This window comes from Lemur catta, chromosome 11 (assembly GCF_020740605.2).
Source record: "Lemur catta isolate mLemCat1 chromosome 11, mLemCat1.pri, whole genome shotgun sequence".
Classification (NCBI taxonomy): domain Eukaryota; kingdom Metazoa; phylum Chordata; class Mammalia; order Primates; family Lemuridae; genus Lemur; species Lemur catta.
In genome coordinates this window covers 64,729,093-64,751,291 of record NC_059138.1, presented here as the reverse complement: position 1 = coordinate 64,751,291, position 22,199 = coordinate 64,729,093, and the positions used below count along the sequence as shown (strand labels likewise).

At 39.8% G+C, this 22,199-nt stretch overlaps 2 protein-coding genes across 2 annotated transcripts in view; one reads left to right on the top strand and one right to left on the bottom strand.

The window, feature by feature from the left end:
• The window catches only part of BZW2 (basic leucine zipper and W2 domains 2), a 57,819-nt gene extending 45,606 nt beyond the window's left edge, over positions 1-12,213 (bottom strand). Inside the window, exon 1 of the mRNA XM_045565169.1 lies at positions 12,068-12,213. The gene's annotated coding sequence lies outside the window, so the exon portion shown is untranslated. The remainder of the gene's footprint in view (positions 1-12,067) is intronic.
• A 328-nt stretch (positions 12,214-12,541) lies between these two features.
• Positions 12,542-22,199, top strand: part of ANKMY2 (ankyrin repeat and MYND domain containing 2) — a 42,231-nt gene continuing 32,573 nt past the window's right edge. The window contains exons 1-3 of the mRNA XM_045564412.1: positions 12,542-12,635; positions 12,740-12,839; positions 21,204-21,268. Of these exons, the coding sequence (XP_045420368.1) occupies positions 12,773-12,839; positions 21,204-21,268 (132 nt within the window). The 5' untranslated portion in view covers positions 12,542-12,635; positions 12,740-12,772. The remainder of the gene's footprint in view (positions 12,636-12,739; positions 12,840-21,203; positions 21,269-22,199) is intronic.

Here is a 22,199-nt window from a genome sequence, read left to right as displayed (position 1 = left end):
TCCTTGGACAAATGGCTGATTCCAAGATTGGAGCAGGGAAGAATCACTATGACCCTGGGTCATCTTGTGTCAGCAAATACAAAAGTGTTTTCCAAAAAATCAAAACAACATAGACACCGTCTTGTAGACAATGCCACTGGCCTAACCTTGGACAATTTGAGCACCAAAATAATTAAGGATAGCAATATCACACTGAATAAAATGAAAATCCACAGGTCTGTGCTTATAAATTTATGCTCATTTTAAAGAAAACAAATTTTTCATTACACAAGGAAAGGGAAGTAGTTGGGAAAGAGAAGGGAAAGATTTTCTTTCAGTAGAATGCCATCTAATAGAGAAGGAAACATGGAATAGATCACCATTTTGCAACCATCACACTAAAAATTGATTCATGCAAAAATCATCAATGCATGCTAAATCTATATGGACGTGTGTGTGTGTGTGTGTGTGTGTGTGTCTGTGTGTGTATGTGTGTCTGTGTGTATGTGTGTGGAGGGCTGCTTGATGATCAACAGGATACCTACATACTCTCAAATCATCTTCACAAAAATTACAAAATGACAAATAGTAACTACACCTTAGAGAAACACCTTAACAAAGGGACAACGGACAATTGCATATCTCCAGATGTTTTACACTGAAAAGAAGATGATGTCGTTCACATGGTATTCCTCACAAAAATGCATGACCTGAATCTAATCACAAGAGATAAACACATATGTAAGGATGTTCTCCAAAACAAATGGTACATTCCTCAGAAACATAAACATCTTTTAAAAACAAAGACTAAAGAGCTTTTCCAGATTAAAGAAAAATTAACTCTTAATTTGAAGGTGCTTACAATAAATATCTTATGCTGGTAAATATATCCTTATATTTGGCTGTCCTGTGTACAAGAAGTTATTTTATTTATTTATTTATTTATTTATTTATTTGACAGAGTCTTGCTCTGTCAATCTGGGTAGAGTGCAGTGGTATCATCATAGCTCACTGCGATCTCAAACTCCTGGACTCACGCAATCCTCCTGCCTCACCTGCCTGAGTAGCTGGGACTGCAGGCATACACCACCACACCCACCTGATTTTTTCTATTTTTGGTAGGGATGGGGCCTCCATCTTGCTCAGTTTAGTCTTAAACTTCTGACCTCAAGCAATCCTCCTGCCTCGGCCTCCCAGAGTGTTAGGATTATAAGCATGAGCCACCCTGCTCAGCAAGAAGTTATTTTTAAAAACGCCCTTATTGCTATGTCAGAATAGGGGGTTTTTGATCCCCCAATAAGGGCTGCATACTTAGACTAGAAAAAATCCACGCATAACCTATGAACCACTTAACCACACTGTGTGTTACCTTTATTAGTCCTGCCGTGGAAATATTTTTCTACATTACTGTCTTGAGGAGAGATGCAGAAGTATATAAAATGAAACTGAATGTTATTAAAGATCACCATGATGAAAAGAATAGAGTCAACAGCAAAAAAAAAAAAAAAGGTGTGCATGTATAAAATAGGATGTGAGGTTTTTTTTTTAAAAAAGAAATAACTCCTCCTACTAATTCAAAACAAATTCCTAAAGGAAAAGCTATGATTCCTGAACAGAAAAGGGTTTTAAAGTTTTAATAAAACAACCCATTATTGAAATGCAAACCAAAACCATAATGAAATATCACCTCATCCCCATTAGAATGACTATTATCAAAAACAAAACATACAAAATACCAAGTGCTGGCAAGGATGTAGAGAAAGGGGAACTCTTACACACTGTGGGTGGAAATGTAAATAAGAACGGCTATAATAGAGGCTGTACTAATAGTATGTACCAACAGTACGGAGGTTCCTCAAAAAATTAAAAATAGAACTGCCATATAATCCAACAATCTCATTATTGGGTATATATGCAAAGGAAATGAGGTATCTGCAATCCCATATTTATTGCAGCACTATTCATAATAGTTAAGATATGGAATCAACCTAAGTGTCCATTGTTGGATGAACAAACAAATTGCGGCATATATACACAATGGAATACTATTCAGCCATAAAAAAGAATGAAATCCTGTCATTTGTGACACCATCAATGAACCGAGAGGACATTATGTTAAGTGAAATAAATTGAGCACAGAAGAGCACATAGTACATTATCTCACCCATATGTAGTATCTAAAGAAAGTTTATCTCATACAAGTAGAACAGTGGTTACCAGAGGCTGGGGAGAATAAGAGAGAGGGAAACATGGGAAGAGGGAAGAGGCTGGCCAACATGTACAAAATTTTACAGGTACATAGGACAGCAGTCCCCAATCCTTTTGGCACCAGGGACTGGTTTCATGGAAGAAAATTTTTGCATGGAGAGGAGTGTGGGAGGATGGTTCTGGGATGATTCAAGTGCATTACACTTACTGTGCAGTCAAATCTCTCTGCTAGTGATAATCTGTATTTGCAGCCACTCCCCAGTGCTAGCATCACTGCCTCATCTCCACCTCATATTATTAGGCATTAGATTCTCATAAGGAGCGCACAACCTAGATCCCTCTCATGCACAGTTCACAGTAGGTTTTGTGCTCCTATGAGAATCTAATGCTGCAGGTGATCTGACAGGAGGCGGAGCTTATGCAGTGATGCACGCAGTGGGGAGCAGCCATAAATACAGATGAAGCTTCACTCGCTAGTCCGCCGCTCCCCTCCTGCTGTGCAGCCTGGTTCCTAACAGGCCATGGACCAGTACATGTCCACGGCCAGGGGACTGGGGACCATGTACAAAGAGGAATAAATTCTGGTGTTCTATTGCACACTAGGACTACAGTCAACAAAACTGTATTGCATACTTTAAAAGAGCTAGAAGAAAGGTTTGAGTGTTCTCACCATAAAGAAACAACAAGTGTTTGCGGCAATGAGTATGCTAATTACCCTGATTTAATCATCACACAATGCATATATATCAAAACATCACACTGTACCCTAAATATGTATAATTATTGTGTCAATTAAAAATAAAATAACTCTCGTAAAAAATCTATTTAAAAACTCCTTATTTTTTCTACATTTAGTATTTGAAATACATCTATCCAAGCAATAAACGTGCGTTATGTAGTAACTTAACCAATTAAAAAACATATATTCCAGAATTTACCCAGCAAAGTAATTTCCTCCTTCAATAAAGGAAAATGATAAACTAAACAAATAGTGCTATCATTAATCAACTCTTTTTAATTCATAGATTTATGAACCTCTTTTTTTAGAGTTTTCCCCAGAGTCTCCAGGACATTCTTTTGATTACTCTCAAAGACGAGAAATTTCATTGTTTGATGGAGGATTTAACTGTAAAAATCAGAGATATTTCAGAGTATAATCTGCTGAAAACAAGTAGGTGGCCATTTCGAAGCTAGCTGGTGTGTCCAACCATATCACATCCCCCAACACACATACTCCTTTTATGCAGGATATTTTGATAACAAAATACTGAAAAGAAAAAAAAAAAGTAGGTGATCAAGCTGAGTAATGAGAGCACTATAAAGCAATGTGTCAGATTTTCACATGTGGCCTCCAAAGGCAATACTTTGCAATGAACAATTTAAAAAATGGATTAATTGAAATATCAACTGAGGAAATAAATATATCTTCTCACAAGGTGATGATTTGGAAGGTCTGTATCTTCCAAGATTTGGTTTTATGTTATCCATTATGTTTGTTTATCTCATTAATATATGGTCATTCACTTATATATATTATAATGCATACCACTTAATTATTTCATAAAGGTGTGAAAAAATTAATACCTGTTGTAAAGAAAAAAATTCTTTTAAAAACCGACTCTGACTATAAAGTCAGCTCACCACTTACATTACAGAATATGTAGGGAAAATTTGGGAAGAGTATCTATAAATCTTTCAGTAATGATCACTGTTCACATTTAAACATAGAACTGTATATCTGTATACAGTTATGTAATTATAACTGTATAATCCTCCATTCTTTTGGAGGACTTATGCATAATATTTTTATTAAAAAATATGGAAAAGAAACAAAAAAGTAGGTGATCAAACTGAGTACTAATTGTACTATATAGCACTATGCCTGATTTTCATATATGGCATCCAAACGCAATACTTTTGGAGAGTACACACATACAGAAAACATTTAAAATCCAATTCTACCATCTTTCCTAGTACCACACTAAAGTGCAACTTAAACAAATTATTTGCATTAGGACTTGAAGTTATATGATTTGATTCAATGATAATCTCTATGATCTTTCTTTTAAAAGCCATGTATTACAATGCATCACGTTAGGAAAAGTAGAAACATTACTTAGAGAGGGAAATGTCCTTGAAATTTGTTAATCGTATTGTGGTTTAAGCTTGGAATAAAACAAGATAGTCTCTATATTTTTATTTTAATTAGAATCTTTAAAACTATAAATAGATTGGTGGCAAAAAAAATACCTAAAAGTATAGAAGAGTATAAAGTAAAAAGTAAATTCCATTTCCCAACCTTTCACTCCTGACCTCATGTCCTTGCCCTGCTCAATGGAAACAATAATTTAAACCCTTTAATATTGTCTTATGTAACCTATTAGAAAACGTCTATGCATTTGCGATTTTTACCTATACTGAATGAAAGACAAAGCTAATATTTATTAAAAAGTCTCATCTCCAATAATCTTACCTCCAGAAAAGTGCTTTTTCATTGGAAAATAGCTCAACAGATGTTGAGCCTTACATAGTAAAGAAGAAAGATGACTTTTATATTAGATTTACTTTCCACCCAGAGGTATGCAGCTTATGGACAGCATACACAACAACTTCCCTAACGAAGACCAGGAAAAACCAGGAGATGAAAATCAGCAAGGAGTGGAGTGTTAAATGCCACAGAACACGTCAGTTTAATAAGGCCTGACAGACACAAAACCTGATGCGAGTGTTTGTGACCATTAGTTCAAATGGGAAGTCAGAAAATAAGTTATTATGGTAAGAGGTATTCAAGTGTGTTCCTCTCTTCAGAGGATTTTAATCAAGGAGGGGAAAACAGAATGTACTGGAAAAACAAAACAAAACAATGTCCTACACTAGTAACCAGTGGGGTAGTTTTATTGGAGCAATTGCTTAAAAACATGGTAATGGACCTTCGGGAAGCTCAAAGGTGGTGGTGGGCAGGAGTCCAAACATTTGCTCACTTATTAGTTCTCTCAACCAAGAAACCTCTGCTCGCATCTTCCCAGAAAGGGATCTGCCCAAGCCTGTCTAGCAGGTGAAGCTTTATTTGAAGGGCTGCACACACACAAACACCAAAGTCACTGTCCACACAAATGCCTATACCACAATGAGAGCACAGGTTGGAAAGAAAGTCAAAGCCTAGCCTAGGGTTTAAAGAGGCACAGCTCGCTGATGATATGGGACTGTACTCAACACAATTTTATACTGGTAGACCACACAAAGTTAAAGTAGAAAAAATAAAAATAAAAGCACCAGTACAGAGCTACAAACTCTCTCATTTGTACTTTTTAAAAAGGTTTAAACATACAGGGAATCATTCATTTATTTGTTTACTAAATATGCCACGTCTCATACTAGTCAACAGGGATGCAAGGGGGACCAAATCAGACAAGTTTCATGCTGCTCACTTTTTAGAAGATGGAGCTTTGTTCCAAGCATTGCACAATTTGGCAGTGCAAACTAACAAGCATTGGTAGTCTCCAGTATGTTCAAATACATCATATGATGCATTTGAGCTGTGTTTATTAATGTTTTAATAGCGAAATGTGTTTCTTTACTTATTAACTTACAGTTGACATCCATGAGCAATGGAACACTTTGAAAACCCTGAATCTAAACCCGGGCCCTCAGCTAACCCTCACATAAGGTTCTGACATGTCAAACCACTTGGCTGAGGTCATGCATTCCATTTTAGCACTGGTGATACAGTGGAGATCAAAGATCCCTGCCCATCTGGAGCTTACATGCAAGGATGAGTCAGGGCCAGGATCAGATCCACTGTCTCTACTCAGTGCACTTTCCAGAGAGGCAACCAAAGCTGTTGCAATGTCTTGGATAGTTATTTATATGATTCTCGAAGGCAGCTTTTTCATTATTTGCCTCATAGATTTTATAGTTTAGAATTAGATAGAGTGGAGCATAAATATTAATTTAGAGTCGAGTTCAGCATTTGGATAAATTGAATTAGCATATGTTACCTCCAAAATGCCAAACAGTTCTCCGTAGAGTTCTAAGAGAAAAAAAAAATACCTTTAGAGAGAGAATTTAACACAAATACTGCCATTTAGGGACATTCAAATATTAGAAAATTTATGGCACCATGACCTCTAGCACTATAGGATCATGGTTTTTAAATTGCTTCCCCCAGAGGCTCAACTCTAACAAAAACACAATCTTCACACTCCCAAACACCAGCACTACATCCTTTTCCTCTAGCTAGCAGTTTCCTCTGCACCATCAACTTGGGGTTCTCTTTCCTGTTTATAATAGCCCCATTCTATAACCTTGCACACAGAAAACATATGTCATACTCTTTTTTTTTTCCTTAGAAATGACCATAAATCCAGGAAGCTGTTCAGGTTAGTTTGAAAAGTATTAAAGTCCTCCATGTGACTACAGAAAGAAAAAGATGACAGTAGAATATCATAAAACTACACAACCCAACAGTAGCTTATGATATGTTCTCTGCATTGCCAAAGGTTTTTATCCCATATCACCACTCACTTCTGCTCTGGGGCTTTTCTTGAGATTTATTTTCAAGTCCTCAAAAATAACAGTACATCTTATAAAAATAAGTTGAGATATGAAAAGCAAAAATATAAGTCCACATCTCATACAAATTTGTTATTATTGTTTTCCTACTAAAATATTAGGGTTTCCAGAGTTAAGATAATTAAAGACAGCCATAGGATTGTAATATCTTTAATATTAATAAGGGGCATTATTCTTTCTTATATACATATTATCATTACACTTTTTTCTTTCTTTTTTGACATAAACTTAAAAAAAAAATCAAAGGAAACACCTAATGCTAAAAATCAAGAAAGAATAATGAGAACATTGTCTCTTTGGCATTTGACAAAGAATTGCTTATTCAGTGAGTTACCTAAACCTTTATTTTCAAAGCAGATAGTTTACAAATATGACTATCTAAACATTTTTGGCACCCTTCACTCAACACCTGCCAAGTTAGAACAGGCCAAATCATTCCATTTGGTACCTAACTGCCCAAAAGATACTTGCTAAAGAGACCCATGCCCTCAAAACACAGACATCAGAGTGAGCTAGGACTGAAAAGTACTCTTGTGTATGACCTGTTAATATTGGTAGACTTTATATTAATTAAATATTCTTTAAAAACCCCTTAAATAAATTCTAGGACAACATGTTACAAATGATGTTTAGTATGTCTAAAATGTAATAAAAGAAATTTAGAAATCAAGAAACATAAGTTATAAAATTGAACTAATCAGAAAGTTGGTATCAAAATAAGCATTCAGTTAAGCAAACCCTGAGTAAGAACCTAGCAGGCTCACCCTGTGCTGAGCCCGACCCTGATTTTCCTGTATCAATAGACTTTGTGTTACAATGCTACTAGGGCTCACGACAGTTTTGGTACTCAGAAAATCAGTATCTCCACTTCATTCACATCTTGATTTCTCAGTTAAACTAAATATATTTGCACCCCTTCTTCAGATTTGTCCGCAAATTACTTTGTCAGTTTTCAAAAAAGATGAAGATTAACTGCCAGTAAGATATTCATAAGTCTGTGCCACAAGCACTGAGTAATGCCACCTACCTTATAGTTTTGTGGAGAAGTTAAAATCTGATGTGCAGTGTTTATGGAAATGCATTGTTCACAAGACAGCCCTTTGTAGATTTAGGTGTAACTATTTTAACACTTAAATGAATAATTGCATAAGCTAAACTCCAAGCATAGAGAAAAGAACATTTGTATTCATTACTTTCTTATGTTGTGTTAAAAACAACAACAACAACAACAACAACAATTTCTTAGAGGCTGCAATACTTCCAAACTTTCTTTTTAAATACTTCATTATGGAAAATTTCAAATATATCCAAAAGTAGAGAGAACAGTATAATCAAGCCAATGTACTCATCACCCAGCTTCAACCATTAACAATAGTCAATTTTATCTCATTTATATTCTCAGTCAGTCCCTGTTCCCCTGTCACAGAATTATATTAAGGCAAATCTCAGATGTCATATCACTGCCTCCTTAAATAATTCAGTACGTATCTCTAAAAGATAAGGGATTTTGTAAAAATATACCCATAATATCACTTCAAACCTAAAAAAAATTAAACTTCCTTAATATCATCAAATATCCAGTCAGTCAAGGAATATACCCAAGTCTAAGAAAAGAAAGTCGAAGGTCAAGGAAAATAGTACCCTGAAAGATATAATACCCAACAATGAACTATTCCCCTTCAATAAAAAGGAAACAGCATTTTCTCCATGCAGAGGGCTGGAGATCAGGGGCTTTCATGGGGAAATAAAATTTGTCCCATGGGCATATGAACTATTTTTTTCTTAGTTGATAGCATTCATCAGAATGTCAAGAAGCTTGAGGTGCCAAACATTTAAAGACTTTCTGCCTCTGTTTATGGTTATGTGTGCTTAGTGCCATCACCTCACATTGCCAGGAAGGATTAGTCAAGTAGGAAAACAAATCCACCTAAAATAACTTAGAGATCAAACTGAATTCAACTCAGCATGTACTGAGCATATACTAGGTGCAAGACACGGGGTTAAATCTTGAGAAACCAAGGTAAATTTGATTTAGTTAATAAACTAGAATGAGAAGGGCCAGATTAATAATAATAATAATTATAACAGAATGTGATGAGAAGGGTGTTTGCTTTAGGTATTTTCATGGAGATTCACATGAAGAAGCAATGATGTAAATTTGGAGGGAGGGAAGACAGGGATGGCTAAGACCCATAAGATAAGAATCAAAGGGCACCAAAAATGTCACCAGCAACCATGTTGCATATCAATACCATCCAGTGGGAAGATTTTACTTATCTCTCTTGCTGAAAGACATGAATGAATGTGCTTATTAGTGTCTATACTCCCCTCACTGGATAGGGTGGGAGAGGTGAACATGAAAACTGAAGATAAGAGGTTTTATTTAAAGTGTCTGGAAAGTTGAGCAGTTCATCAGATCTGGGGAGGAGACTCAGTGAAGAGGGAAGGAAGGTCATTCCAGGAACAGAAGAGCAGGAACAAAAGGGTGGAAATGAGTGATAGATTAGGGAATCAGCAGAATGGTGACCTTAGCGGCCAGCGAATGGGAGGAGTTGGCTGCCTGGAAATGCCTGCTGGGACCACAAGATGGACGGGAGCCTTCTAGGCCAGACCTAGACCTCTGTGCTGTGGCCAGTGCAGAACCATGCACAGGATGATGGGTGCTCAATGTTTATTGAACTGGGAGTTCCTTGAATTAGCTGGGTGGAGAGAAGTGAGTGAGAAGCAGGCTACTCAGAACTCACTGCAATAGAACTAGGGTGGGAGCAGTAGAAAAAGAGATGAGAGGACACATTATTTCAGACATTTCAGAAATCATTATTCCTAAAAAGGTGAAGAAAGAAACAGAAAAGAGCATCACACAAATTCTACTACACAACAGTGTTTTAGCATGCTCCTGTTTCTATAAAAAATAGTGGAAATATACATATAAGCTATAAACAAAATATCTTAGGAAGGATATGAAAAAAATAGATATCATCAGTTGTGGGGCATGGAGAAAGGACTGGGGAAAGAGGTGGGAGGGAGACTTTGTATCTTTGGCATGCTGAACATGGATGTATTATCCATTAGCTAGTCAAAATATATAATTTCCCCCTTACTGCCAGGTACATAGGCAGAGAATAGGAAAAAGAGAAAAGGTATTAGAGACAGATCAACCTAGGTTCTGCCATTTCCTAACTGTGGGGTTGTGGACAAATTAATTACTTCCCTTAGTTTCTGTCCTCTTCTTTGCAGAAACGGAGATAATACTGGCAAACAATCCTATGCAAATAGGTAGAATATCTGGCACAGACTGAATACTCAATGTATAGTAGCTACTTTATTATCAATAAAACTTCCTTGATATGAATACATTTTAATATACTCACTAGCTAATCTTATTCCTACATTTAATATTTACACTGCACAAAACTATTAATGTAATCCATCCAATGAACACTATTCATTACATATCTGTTTCTAGGAATTCAAAGTGAATATTTGATTTATCTATATTTCTAGGTAGATTTTGGTTTTTCTTTGTCTCTAAATGTCATTGTCTCTAAATTTGCTTAAGTCACATATTCACAGAGGACTAAATACCAACCAGGTGTCATAAGGCAGCCAATACATATACACACACACACACACATAAAAAAGTTGCTATCCTGGAGGAACTTACAACCCCAGTGAGACAAACAGGTGTGACCTTCAAGTAACCATGGCCCAGATTTGGCACAAGAAATGGAAATACTAGCAATGAAGTGCCCAATTCTGTCTATGTATCTGCTGGTAAGATGCTAGATCACATGTTCCTGGAGGTTACTCCTCAAGCATTTTCTTAGGTTTATGGGTCCTTTCTGCCTGATACTATGTTATAAATCATTTCTAACTGTGACAGTAACGGCGTTACAAAAGACTGGTCACTCTCAAAAGCCTTACTACTTGTTTGAACAGCCACATCATTATTAAAGCACCAAACAAAAAGTTTCTTTGTTATACATTGAGATAAATAATTTCAAACTATTTTCATGTAAGATGTTCTGGCTCATATCTGTCCCAGCCTCTAAAGCTGAAGCCTTGTGGGGGGAGGAGGGGGACAGCTGGAGTTTCGAAGAGATTTTTGCTAAAGGCAGGAAATAATGATAAACATATTCCGTGGGATTTCAGAAGTGTTAGTGAATGCTTCCAGCAAAATGAAGGCATACGGCCAGAGGAAAATGCATTTCACTTTATATATGGCACTGTAGGAAGAAAGACTGGTCCAGGGGATGCTTAACAAAAACCATCTACATAATTACTCAAATATTTCTCTTTGACACAGAAGGATCTGGAGAGAAACATCAATACCAGTCTGTAAAGAAACAAACAGTAAACCGTAAACAACAATACCTAAAGAAACTTTCATGGATGCTGTATATGTTATAGATGTGCACCCTGGAGAAATGACTGAGTCCATATTTTAGCAAGCAAGTCCTGTTTCTGAGCCACAGTAGGGTACATACTTCTATCTACCCCCTGAACCACCTATGGGCGTAGCTCCAGGCTACGTATTACAGTTGAATGAAGATTGGATTAAGAGGCTAATCTAAGACTATATATAGACAGCAACACCAATTTAATCTCTGCCTTCTCCACCCTCTCTACCCTCCACTGCCTATTTCCATAAATCTCAAGATGTGAGTTACAAAGGGACTGAGAACTCTAGCAGAGCGAAGAGGCCCTTCCTTCCCCCTCCCCCAGGCTGTCTCTCACAAACGAAGTAGTGCAAGTGTAAATTGTTTCCAAACATCCTCAACAGGCACCATAGGGCGACTAGGTCCGGCTTTCTCCCACAGCTTGCACGAAGCCCAAAGAAGAGATGACAAGTAGTGCGGAGGGCGAGGCTTGCCAAGACTACCTTCTCCCCAGTCTGTTCTCCCCGTGCGCTCGCCTCGCTCGTAACGGGGAGCTCTCCTTGCCACCCCTGTCCGGGAGCCACTGCCCCGGCCTCCCTGGGAGCCGCATCTGGAGGTGCCACGCACGAGACCATGCGCACCGCCACTTCCCACCGCGTGGCCGGCCCCCGCCCGCGCGCGGTCCCCGAGCCTCCCGGGGCGGCCGAACGCGGTGAGCCGGCGGTCTTCGTCTCGGGCACGGAGGCACCGTCCGTGTGGGGATGAGGCGGCAGAACGGGGGCTTCTCCGACCCGAGGCAGGAAGCCACCCCAGGAGGCACATGCTTCCTCCCCGCCAGCTCTGCCCCGGGTGGAAGCCCCCGGCGGGGCGGCGGTCGCGGCTCCCGCCACCCTCCCGGCACCCCGTACCCCACCCGGGCTGCTTCTCACCTGTCAGAGGAGGAAGCGACGACGCGCAAGGCTGGGGGCTGCGGCGACTCGTGCGGCGGCGGCAGCGGCGGCGGCGGCGGCGGCGGCAGACAATGGAGGAGTGAAGGACGGACACATTGACATAGACACACGGAACCCAGCGCGGCCCCGCCTCCCGCCCCGCCCCCGCCTCCCGGGCCGCCCCCCGCCCGGACCGCGCCACCGGCGGGGACGCAGTGGGGGCGTAGCGAGACCCGGGGGCCTCTGCGCTCCCCTAGAGGCCATCACCAATCACAGAACTTCCTGCTAGGAGATTTTAAATATTGCGTGTCTCCGAATATATAAACTGGGCAAGACAGGGGCGGGGAACATGTCAGAGCAAGCTCGTTCCCCCTCCGGGGCTCTCCATTTGGTCGTTCCCTCCGAGGCTGCTCCAACTGGAGTCTCCCGCTGCCGCCGCCCGCAGCTCCTCCTCCTGGCCGGCCAATGACGGGCGGGGGTGGTGACCGCGGCGGGGCCTGCAGCGACCGCCCGCCCGCCCGGCTCGCCCGAGCTCGCCGCCTCCCGCCGGCCCCGGGAGCGGAGAGAGGTGCGGCGCTTCCGCGATTGCGGGCCCTGGGTCCCGGCTCCCCCTGCCTCGCTGCGGCTGGCGCCCCTAACGCAGACGCATCGTTTCTTGTTTAATACTTCCAGAGCAACGGAATAACCTTCAAGCTGGCGGCGGCAATGGTTCACATAAAGAAAGGCGAGCTGACCCAGGAGGAGAAGGAGCTGCTGGAAGTCATCGGGAAAGGTACGGGCGCCACTGGCCCGGCCGGGGGGCGTGGCGGAGCCCGGGGGTCGCCCCCGGCCCGGGTGACTTTTGGCTGCGGTTCTGCGAGGCTGGACGGGGAAAAAGCGTTTCTCCTTTGGCCTGGGACCGGTTGCGGGGACAGAGAGGTGGGAGGGAGAAGGCCTTCTGGGACAAGAGAGGTAGTTGCAGAGGCTCGTCCTCTGAAACAGCTTTTGGAAACGTGCAGATTTCCACACCCCACCTCGGATTATAAGGAGCGTCCCCGGGGTGTGGGCCCCAGCGTACATTTTTCAGAATTCCTCAGGGGATTTTGACCACGGTGTGTCCCGGCGACAGTGGCCTGGTAGTGTCAGGGTCTTAAGCCGGTATCTAAAGGGCCGTTTTGACTTCCGGAGGCCTAGTGATCTGGATCCCTTGGCGGTCCCTGCCCCCGCTTGGCATTGGAGGCAGCTCGTAGTGAGAGGGGTTCTTTATAAGGGCACAGAACTAGGTCTGTAATTTGCCGCATTGGGACTTCCGCATCCAGGGCCTCCCTGGCTTCCTTCCAGAGGCCCCGGTAGTCGCAGGAACCCACAGGGAGGCGAGGAAATTGGCCAGGCGTCCACACCCGCCCCTCGGCCCACGTTGCACCTCAGCGATCTTCTAATCGCGCTTCTCCGCGCTGTCTCTTCCACTCTCTCCCATCACGAGTCCCACTTCCGCTGCCCGGGTCACTGGCAGGGAGCCCCGGGGACGAGTCCGGAGCCGTATTTTCACCGCAGGCCCCGGGTGGACGTCCCAGAGGCTCCCTGGCGAGTCCCGTTACCTGGCAGATGACATCAGCGTGACTGTATGCTTCCCCTGCACGGTCACCGCGGCTCGGGCCTGGAGATGCGTGGGTCTGCGGGCATAATTAACATAGTTGTTTTAAACTCAAGAAGAAGATAGCCACGTCTGCCCTCGGATGGCAGAGAGGCCAGTCATTGCAGCATAAGACTTCCCAGTTTCCAATCTTCTAAGTCTAGCCAGACTCAAATCTGGAACTCCAGAGAACAAGGCAAATTTATTCATCAGAATGACAAGGAAAGTCTAAACGTAAAGGAGAAAAAAATTGGGTTTGAACTCAACAGGTGCTGATGAGTTGAGCCCACGCCATCTAAGCTCAACCTTCCTAAGTCAATCACAGCTATATTTATCAATAAGTGTTCTTTGCCCGGAATTGTGGGACTTCAGATTGGTATTTTTATTGTTTGCACTGCATGATTCTTGCTGATCTATTGCAGTCTTTCTGTTCTGCCTGTCTCTTGGGTAATTTCTCCCTGCCCTTGGTGGCTCCAGGATTCAATTTAGCAAACATGTGAGTCCCAGCTGTGTGCCAGGTACTGTGTTGGGCAAAAAGGAGACAAAGGATCGACTTACATTCCATCAGGGACAAAAATTCTGATTTTAAACAGGCCAGGGTTATGACGTGTTCTCTTAAAAGTGAAAACTGATAAGGAGTTTCATAAACTGGGTCTCCGCAAGGGGATAGAAGCGTCCTTGGATGTATTCTCAGGTGTCCACCAGTTTTTATTCTTTTTTTTTTTTTTTTTTGAAACAGAGTGTCACTTTGTTGCCCGGGCTAGAGTGAGTGCCGTGGCGTCAGCCTAGCTCACAGCAACCTCAAACTCCTGGGCTTCAGCGATCCTACTGCCTCAGCCTCCCGAGTAGCTGGGACTACAGGCATGCGCCACCATGCCCGGCTAATTTTTTCTATATATATATATTTTAGTTGGCCAGATAATTTCTTTCTATTTTTTGTAGAGACGGGGTCTCGCTCTTGCTCAGGCTGGTCTCAAACTCCTCACTTCGAGCAATCCACCCGCCTCGGCCTCCCAGAGTGCTAGGATTACAGGCGTGAGCCACCGCGCCCGGCCACCAGTTTTTATTCTGAAGATTATATAAAATAGAATTAATGTACATTTATTCTGGTTAGATTTGTGATATTTGTGGACCCACATCTTATACCAAGTTGCATGAATGCACAGATGCTATCTTTCATCACTTCAATTGGCCCAGGCCAATGAGAACAGAACTGAGGTGGACTTAGTATGTGATGCAGTCTCGTCAAGTGAAGGGCTGTGGGATGTCACTGCACTCTCAAAGAAAAGTTATGGGATATATGAGCAAACAACCATAGCCAACATTTATTGACTGTTGTTGTAATTCTAAGTAATTTACATGTATTAATGCATTTAATCTTGAGCTAGGAATTATTTTTAAGCTATAATAGCACAAGAGCCAGCATGGGATGGTGGTTACCCTGGCAGGTCTAGCTTGGAATCCTACCTACCTCTATCATTTGCTGGTGATGTGGCCTTGGGCAAGTTACTTTTCCTGAGCTTCAAGTTCTCTATGTGAAAAATGGAAACAATAATAGTTTCCATCTCACAACATTGTTGTAGTGATGAAATGAGTTAGTATGGTTAAAGCATTTAAAACATTACTTGTGTTAGCTGTCGTTATGATAAATATGGTAATCTACACTTTGTTGATTGGGAAACTGAGGAACTGGGAAGTTAGACAACCTGCTGAGTGTCAAACAGCTAATTGGCAGAGCTAAGGTATCTTATGGCCTGTAGTCCAATAAATAGGCTGTACTTAAAAACAAAAAATAAACTAAACAAAAAATGAAACCAGCACCAGAGCAGTCCATACCATATTCACTTTGAGAGGCCATTTAATTTCAGCAAAACATCATCTGTGAAGTTAATTGTAATTTTAAATGTTACTGATTTTATAGTTTTGTGTACATTTAATTTGTAAAGTAAATTTTTATTTTATAGTTGAATAAAGGTCACAGGCAAAGTACCAAAGTTTTATATTTTTACCCATATGAAGCATTTTTTTAAACGGCTAGGTAAAAGTTTTTTTTTTTTTCCATACATTTCTCAACTTTGAAAAGCACTCAACTAGACAGTTCTAGTACTTTGAACTAACAATAAATTTTCAGCAAAGTCTAACCTGGCATCTTGGCCAGTCTGAGATAAACTCAGCAAATGTTTAAATGCCTTCTTATCTGCTAGTCACTCCCTCCAGAAACTAGCAGACAGACTGTAAATGGAACTTAAGAGTTCGGAGAAGAATGCCATGTATCACTTTTGGACACTTTTAGAACAATTTTGTTTTCTGAGTGAGTTTGCATAATAAATATTCTACAGATTGTATATTTGTTAGACTGCCAACAAGTTCCAAATGAAAATGAAAAGCTGTTTCCAACATATCCATTTAAATCATAGTTAATGATAGCATCCATTTCATAACATTTAAGAGAAAATTGAAATCACTGAACTATATTTAACTGGCTTATATTATTTGTACAGTGACCCATTCTTCTAAGCTTTGATGCCTTTTTTTATTAAGCACCAAGACAGCACTATTTCAAAATAAATTAAACCTTTTTAAAGGTGTAAGCCAGAACATCTTCCCATTACTTCTCTTGTTTAGTACCTGAAATTCCTAGGATCACTGTTGCTGACTTAATAAGAAAGTAATACACTTTCTAATGTTTTTTTCATATTTGGGCAAAAGGAACTCTGAAATAGATTTGGACAATAAGATTTTTTTCTAGCAACTTTATTGGGTACAATTAAAGTACAATAGATAGCACATATTTAAAGTGTATACTTTTTATCAGTTTTAACTTAAGCATATATCCACGAAACCATCACTACAATCATGATAATGAATGGCTCCATCACTCCCAAAAGTTCTTTATGCCACTTTGTATCTGTCACTCCCTCCACACCCATCTCCAGGCAACCACAGATATGTTTCTATCTCTATTGATTAGATTTCTCTATTCTTGAATTTTATATAAGTGGAACATCCAGTAAGTATTCTTTTCTTCACCTGTCTTCTTTCACTCAGCATTATGATTTTGAGGTTCATTTGTGTTGTGTGTACTAATAGTCTGTTTCTTATTTTCTTTTATTTCTATTGGATGTACCATTATTTGTTCATCCATTCACATTTATGGACATTTAAGTTGTTTCCAATTTTGGACTGTTAAAATAAGATCTTGTTCTGAGGTCCTGTGTAGTTAATAATGTCACTGCTAGTGTCTTTTTTTTTTTTTAAATAGAGAGACAGGGGTCTTGCTGTGTTGCCCAGGCTCGTCTCAAACTCTTGGCCTCAAGCAATCCTCCAGCCTCAGCCTCCCAAAGTTCTAGGATTATAGACATGAGCCACTGTGCCCAACCTGCTAGTGTATTTATGGTTTAGAAAGATTCAAGTCTAATGATAATCAATTATAGTACAGACTTCAAAGAAAAATTTAACTTAAAAGATAACATTGTCATTAGCTATATGATTGGGCAGGTTATGCAACCTCAGTGGGCTTCATTATCTTCATTTACACAACAGCAGCTCTTTTAGACACTCTAAATTTTATACAGTGATTCATCCTAATTTAAGGCCATTTTGTTACAAAATCTAAAAATAGATATGAGTGGGAAAACTTAGAAATATCACACAAATTCTCTATTTCAAAATACATGTTATAATAGAAGTCTCCACTATTTAGATGTGTTTATAGCTGTATATTTATGGTTATATTGAAATCTATATCATATATTATTCTTTTAAAATTAAAACATTTTAAAAATTTTTATATGATTTTACTTATATATAAACATTATAGCAACAAACAAGTCAAATAGTTTTTTAGACCCTTAACTTGGATATAGATTCCTTAAAATATCCATTTTTGTGGGATTCCACTAGATGATTGAAATCCATACATGTCTGAATCTCATGGTTATTTGAGGAATTGCTGGAAATAGAATATCATAAGTTTGTTTCTCCCTTTTTGTTCTGGCTACATCAGTTTGTCTCCAGTAGAGACTTATGGTCCCAATCTAGATATTAGAAATATAACAGTGAATTATATTGTGCGGCTCTGAATATAAAATAACAGGAGCATCTAATATGCACTGCCGGTTTACTATGTGTCCTACGTTAGGACAAGCCTAGTCCTCACAATTCTACGGGATGGATACTATTAATACTATCTTTGTTTCATAGATGAGGAAACTGAGGGTTTTGCAGGTCTTGTTCCATTTTATAGTGGTCCTGAAAGGGCTGTAGTATGGTAGAAAAGAGGGCAATAACAGTGAGAATATCATTCTTTGCATCATCTCTTCTCTGCTAAAATGCTTGTTCATCCAGATAAGTTGATCAATCTCATTCTAATGAGGTGGTTTATATTGTGTTTTCTTTGGTTTGAACAACTGGAAGAAATTCTTAAAAGGAAAACAAATCATTAAACAAATGTTCATTGGTTTAGGTCTGTTATTTTTTTTTTAATCTTCAATAAAGGTAAATGTTGGCTCATTACACATCCCTTCTTATAGTGATATATCTTCCCCCCATAGCAGTTTGTTAAATCAGATCTAACACATTTCCTTCTCAAAGTAAAGCAATTAATCTTTTAAGCTTAGTTGCCAAATATTATTTGAGAGTCTACTCAAAGGAATGGAGTGGGACAGTAAGGAATGACAAAAAGTAAAAATCCTTCTGTGTGAGCCATGTGTTTCACATTTCTGTGCTATTCTGGACCTTCTATAATTTCCTACTAATGTCATTAAATTAGGAACACCAAATTAGAAATCATCACAGTTTTTCCTCTTGGGGTATTTTGCTCATGTATGTTCCAAAATCTGTTTTCATTCTCCAGAACCCCAATTTGTTTCGGATAATTATTCTCATCCTGGTCCCTGCATTTCAAACAGCTAACCTTAACCTGTTGAGTGGTGTGTGTGTGTGTGTGTGTGTGTGTGTGTGTGTGTGTGTGTGTGTGTGTGTGTGTGTGTGCGCGCGCGCGCGCGTGTGTGTGCCTGCACACACGCACATATGTGATATAATTAGAAGTATATATTGGTCTCTGCCCCTGGTTCCTGACACAGAGCTCCTAAAACCCTTGTAATCTCTGAGCTGTAGAGGTGCTAGGTACTTCTTTTGTTCTGATATTTGGTGTTTGACCCTGGTTCCTGACACTAATCCCTTGGAATTTCCTGGGCGATAGGAGCATCTTTTGTTCTAAGGAGGTGATTCTTGGTGAACTCTTGGATAGCTTCAGGATGGAGACTGCTCATCAGAAAGACCAAGCCATGATTAGAAGCTTGAAACTTTCAACTCCATCCCACCCCTTCCTTCAGGAAAGGGAAAGGAGCTGGAGATTGAGTTAATAAATGACCATGCCTTATGTGACAAAGCTTCCGTAAATATCCCAGAAGCATAGGTTTCTGTCTGAGAGCTTCCAGATTGCTGAGCACATGGAGGTCCTTGGAGGAAGGAGAGCCTGGAGAAGGCATGGAAGCTCCAAGCCCCTCCCATATACCTTGCCTCATGCCTCTCTTTCATCTGGCTGCCCATCCGTATCCTTTGTAATAGTTTTTATAATTGACGGGTAGATGTAAGTAGTGTTTCCCTGAGTTCTGTGAGCTGTCCCAGCAAATTATGGAACCCGAAGAGGAGGTCATGGGAGCCCTGATGTAGAACCGGTCATTCAGAAGCACAAGTCACAACCTGGGATTGGCGTCTGAAGTGGGGACAGTCTTGTGGGACTGAGCCCTTAACCTGTGAGATCTGACTCTCACTTTAGGTAGTGTCAGAACTGAGTTAAATGGTAAGACACTCTCTGATGGAGGATTACTTGGTGTGTGGAGAAAACCCCTATGCGTCTGGTATCAGAAGTGAAGGACTGAGACTCTGAAATAAGAGTGTAGTAGGAGAAAATAGTCACTTTGTTTTCTCCTGCATTATACATGCCTCATCTTTATTTAAAATAAATTGTTCCCTGACAGGACAGATTAACTTTGAATGCTGGCCATTGGGCATACATTTTAGAGAATTATCATCCTGTTCTCTAAGGAGAGCCACACGTCTATGATTTTATTCCCCGTCCTGGCCTTCAAACGTGGCAGGCTCTGACATGCTCTCAGTCCCTATAGTATTTTCCCTTTCCTGCACAAACATCTCCTGGCCACATAGAAAACAACTTCTGGTGTTTCTCAGTGGAGAATGGGATTCGGCTGAAGTATTTGCTCAGGTGAAACTGGGGTGCAGGAGTTTTCATCCTGCTTCAATTCCTCTCTCAAGGTGTTTGAGAAAGTCTCTGATGTGAAGCCACAAGTATGGATACGGTTTCACGTAGAACTTGCTTGTGCACTTGAAAGCTTTGCCCTCTCATTTTATAGCCATTTCGCCAATGACACTAACTGCCTTCAGAGGCAGGACAGGGTCAGAAAAATGCACTATTGACAAAAACAGCTGCTGTCGTACTCTGGGGATGTGTAGATCATTCACTTGACGTTTTCCCAACAGAGCTATTTCTCTGCCTGTCTAGGAGACACTCAGTCTTTCTCTTCTGTTGGTGAAGGGCACTCAGGTGACTTGCCTAAGAAGTGGGTCAGGGAGAAGGAAGCATGCTTATCTTTATGCTGCCTTCCACCTTTAACTCTGGAAGACTAGCAGGGTTTATTACATTCTCACGTTATAATTCTAAATTTACAGAGAAGAAATAACCTGGTTGGGGGATGCACTTATTCTTTTATGTTCATTTAGAGGAGAGGCTTATCTCATCCTTTCTGAGAACATTCAATTTAATTGTTCTCTGCCCAGTTAAACCAGAAATTTCTTGGCAGAGCTTGTGGCTGGCTTGTATTAATGATAATAGTAACATTCTCTCCTGCAAGTACGCTTGTGTCACTATGCCTTACAGAAGACTGGAAAAACTGACAGTTGTGGCCCAGGTACAGCTTATTTCCAAATTTACAGAGGACTGACCTTCAAGTTACATTCGATGACTTTGAGCATGGTAAATACTGATCATAAAACACTTTTATATAGTACCAGGCTTTAAAGATATGTTTCACCTAAGCATTTCCAAACCAAGCATGCTATCATAATCATGCCATCAATTCACAAGACCTAGTGTTGACACATTATATAAATATTGACTGCATTTTGAATTCCAAGTAATATAGTGACTGGAATTGAACCTTTACATGGTAATTTGAATTAGATGCCCTCTAGATTGGTTTCAGTATTAGGTCTTATGCTTTGTGGTTATTGTATTACTGCCAAAAGGAAAATGTGGCCAATTTAATTTACTTTAAGGTTAGTGAAAGTAAAAATAAGATGGAACTATTTTAGTTTCTGTAAATCTATTCCTCTGGACAATTACTTTGTGAGATAAATAGTATATGATTGGATGCTTATTTCTCAGCAACCCAGTCTGACTAGTCTTAGTTTTACAGGTAACTCTTTAAAGTATATTTCCTTGATGTTTGATTTTTTTTTCCTATTCTAGTGATAAATAAAATTCCTTTTCATTTTTTTAAGGTACTGTTCAAGAAGCTGGAACATTATTATCCAGCAAGAATGTTCGTGTCAACTGTTTGGATGAGGTAAAATTTTAAAAGTTTAATAAAATGTTTTATTCATATGAGAATAGATAATATGTAAAATCACAATCTGTTAATAGAAGTTGTTTTTAGCATTTATGCTCAAGTTATACTAATAATCTTTAAACCCAATGTAAGCAGACAGGTCACAAAAGACAAATAAGCATGTAAAAACATGTTTAATCTTATTAGTAATCAAATAAGTGTAAATTAAACCAAAATCACATTATTTTTTGTCAAATGTGGGAAATATGAACTTTTATATACTAATGGATTAAGTGTAAATTGGCATAACATTCTGAAGAAAATTTTGAAGTATCAATTTTAAAGTACGTATTCTTTGATCCAGCAATTCCATTTCTAGGGAAAGTTAACTGAACTTAAACTCAACTTTCTAGAACTGTTGCTACCTAAATAAACTTTTTGAGTTGGTGATAACATCTGAACTATTCAGTATGGTAGCCATTAGCCATGTGTGGCCATTAAACACTTCAAATGTGGAAAGTTTGGCCAGGTGTGATGACTCACGCCTATAATCCTAGCACTTTGGAAGGCCAAGGTAGGAGGATCACTTGAGACCAGAAGTTCAAGACCAGCATGGACAAGACCTCAGCTCTACAAAAAATAAAAAAATTAGCCGGACATGGTGGTGCATGCCTATAGTCCCAGCTACTCAGGAGGCTGAGGCGGGAGGATCACTTGAGCCCAGGAGTTTGAGGCTGCAGTGAGCTATGATCAAGCCACTGCCCTCATGTGGGCAACAAAGTGAAACTTTGTCTATAAAAAATAAATGAATGAATGAAGGAATGAATGTTTGAGTAACTGGATTTTTAGTTTTCTATCATTTATTAACAGTTTTATTGAGGTATAATTAATACACAATAAACTATACATATTTAAAGTGTAAAATTTGTTAAGCTTTGACATATGTATA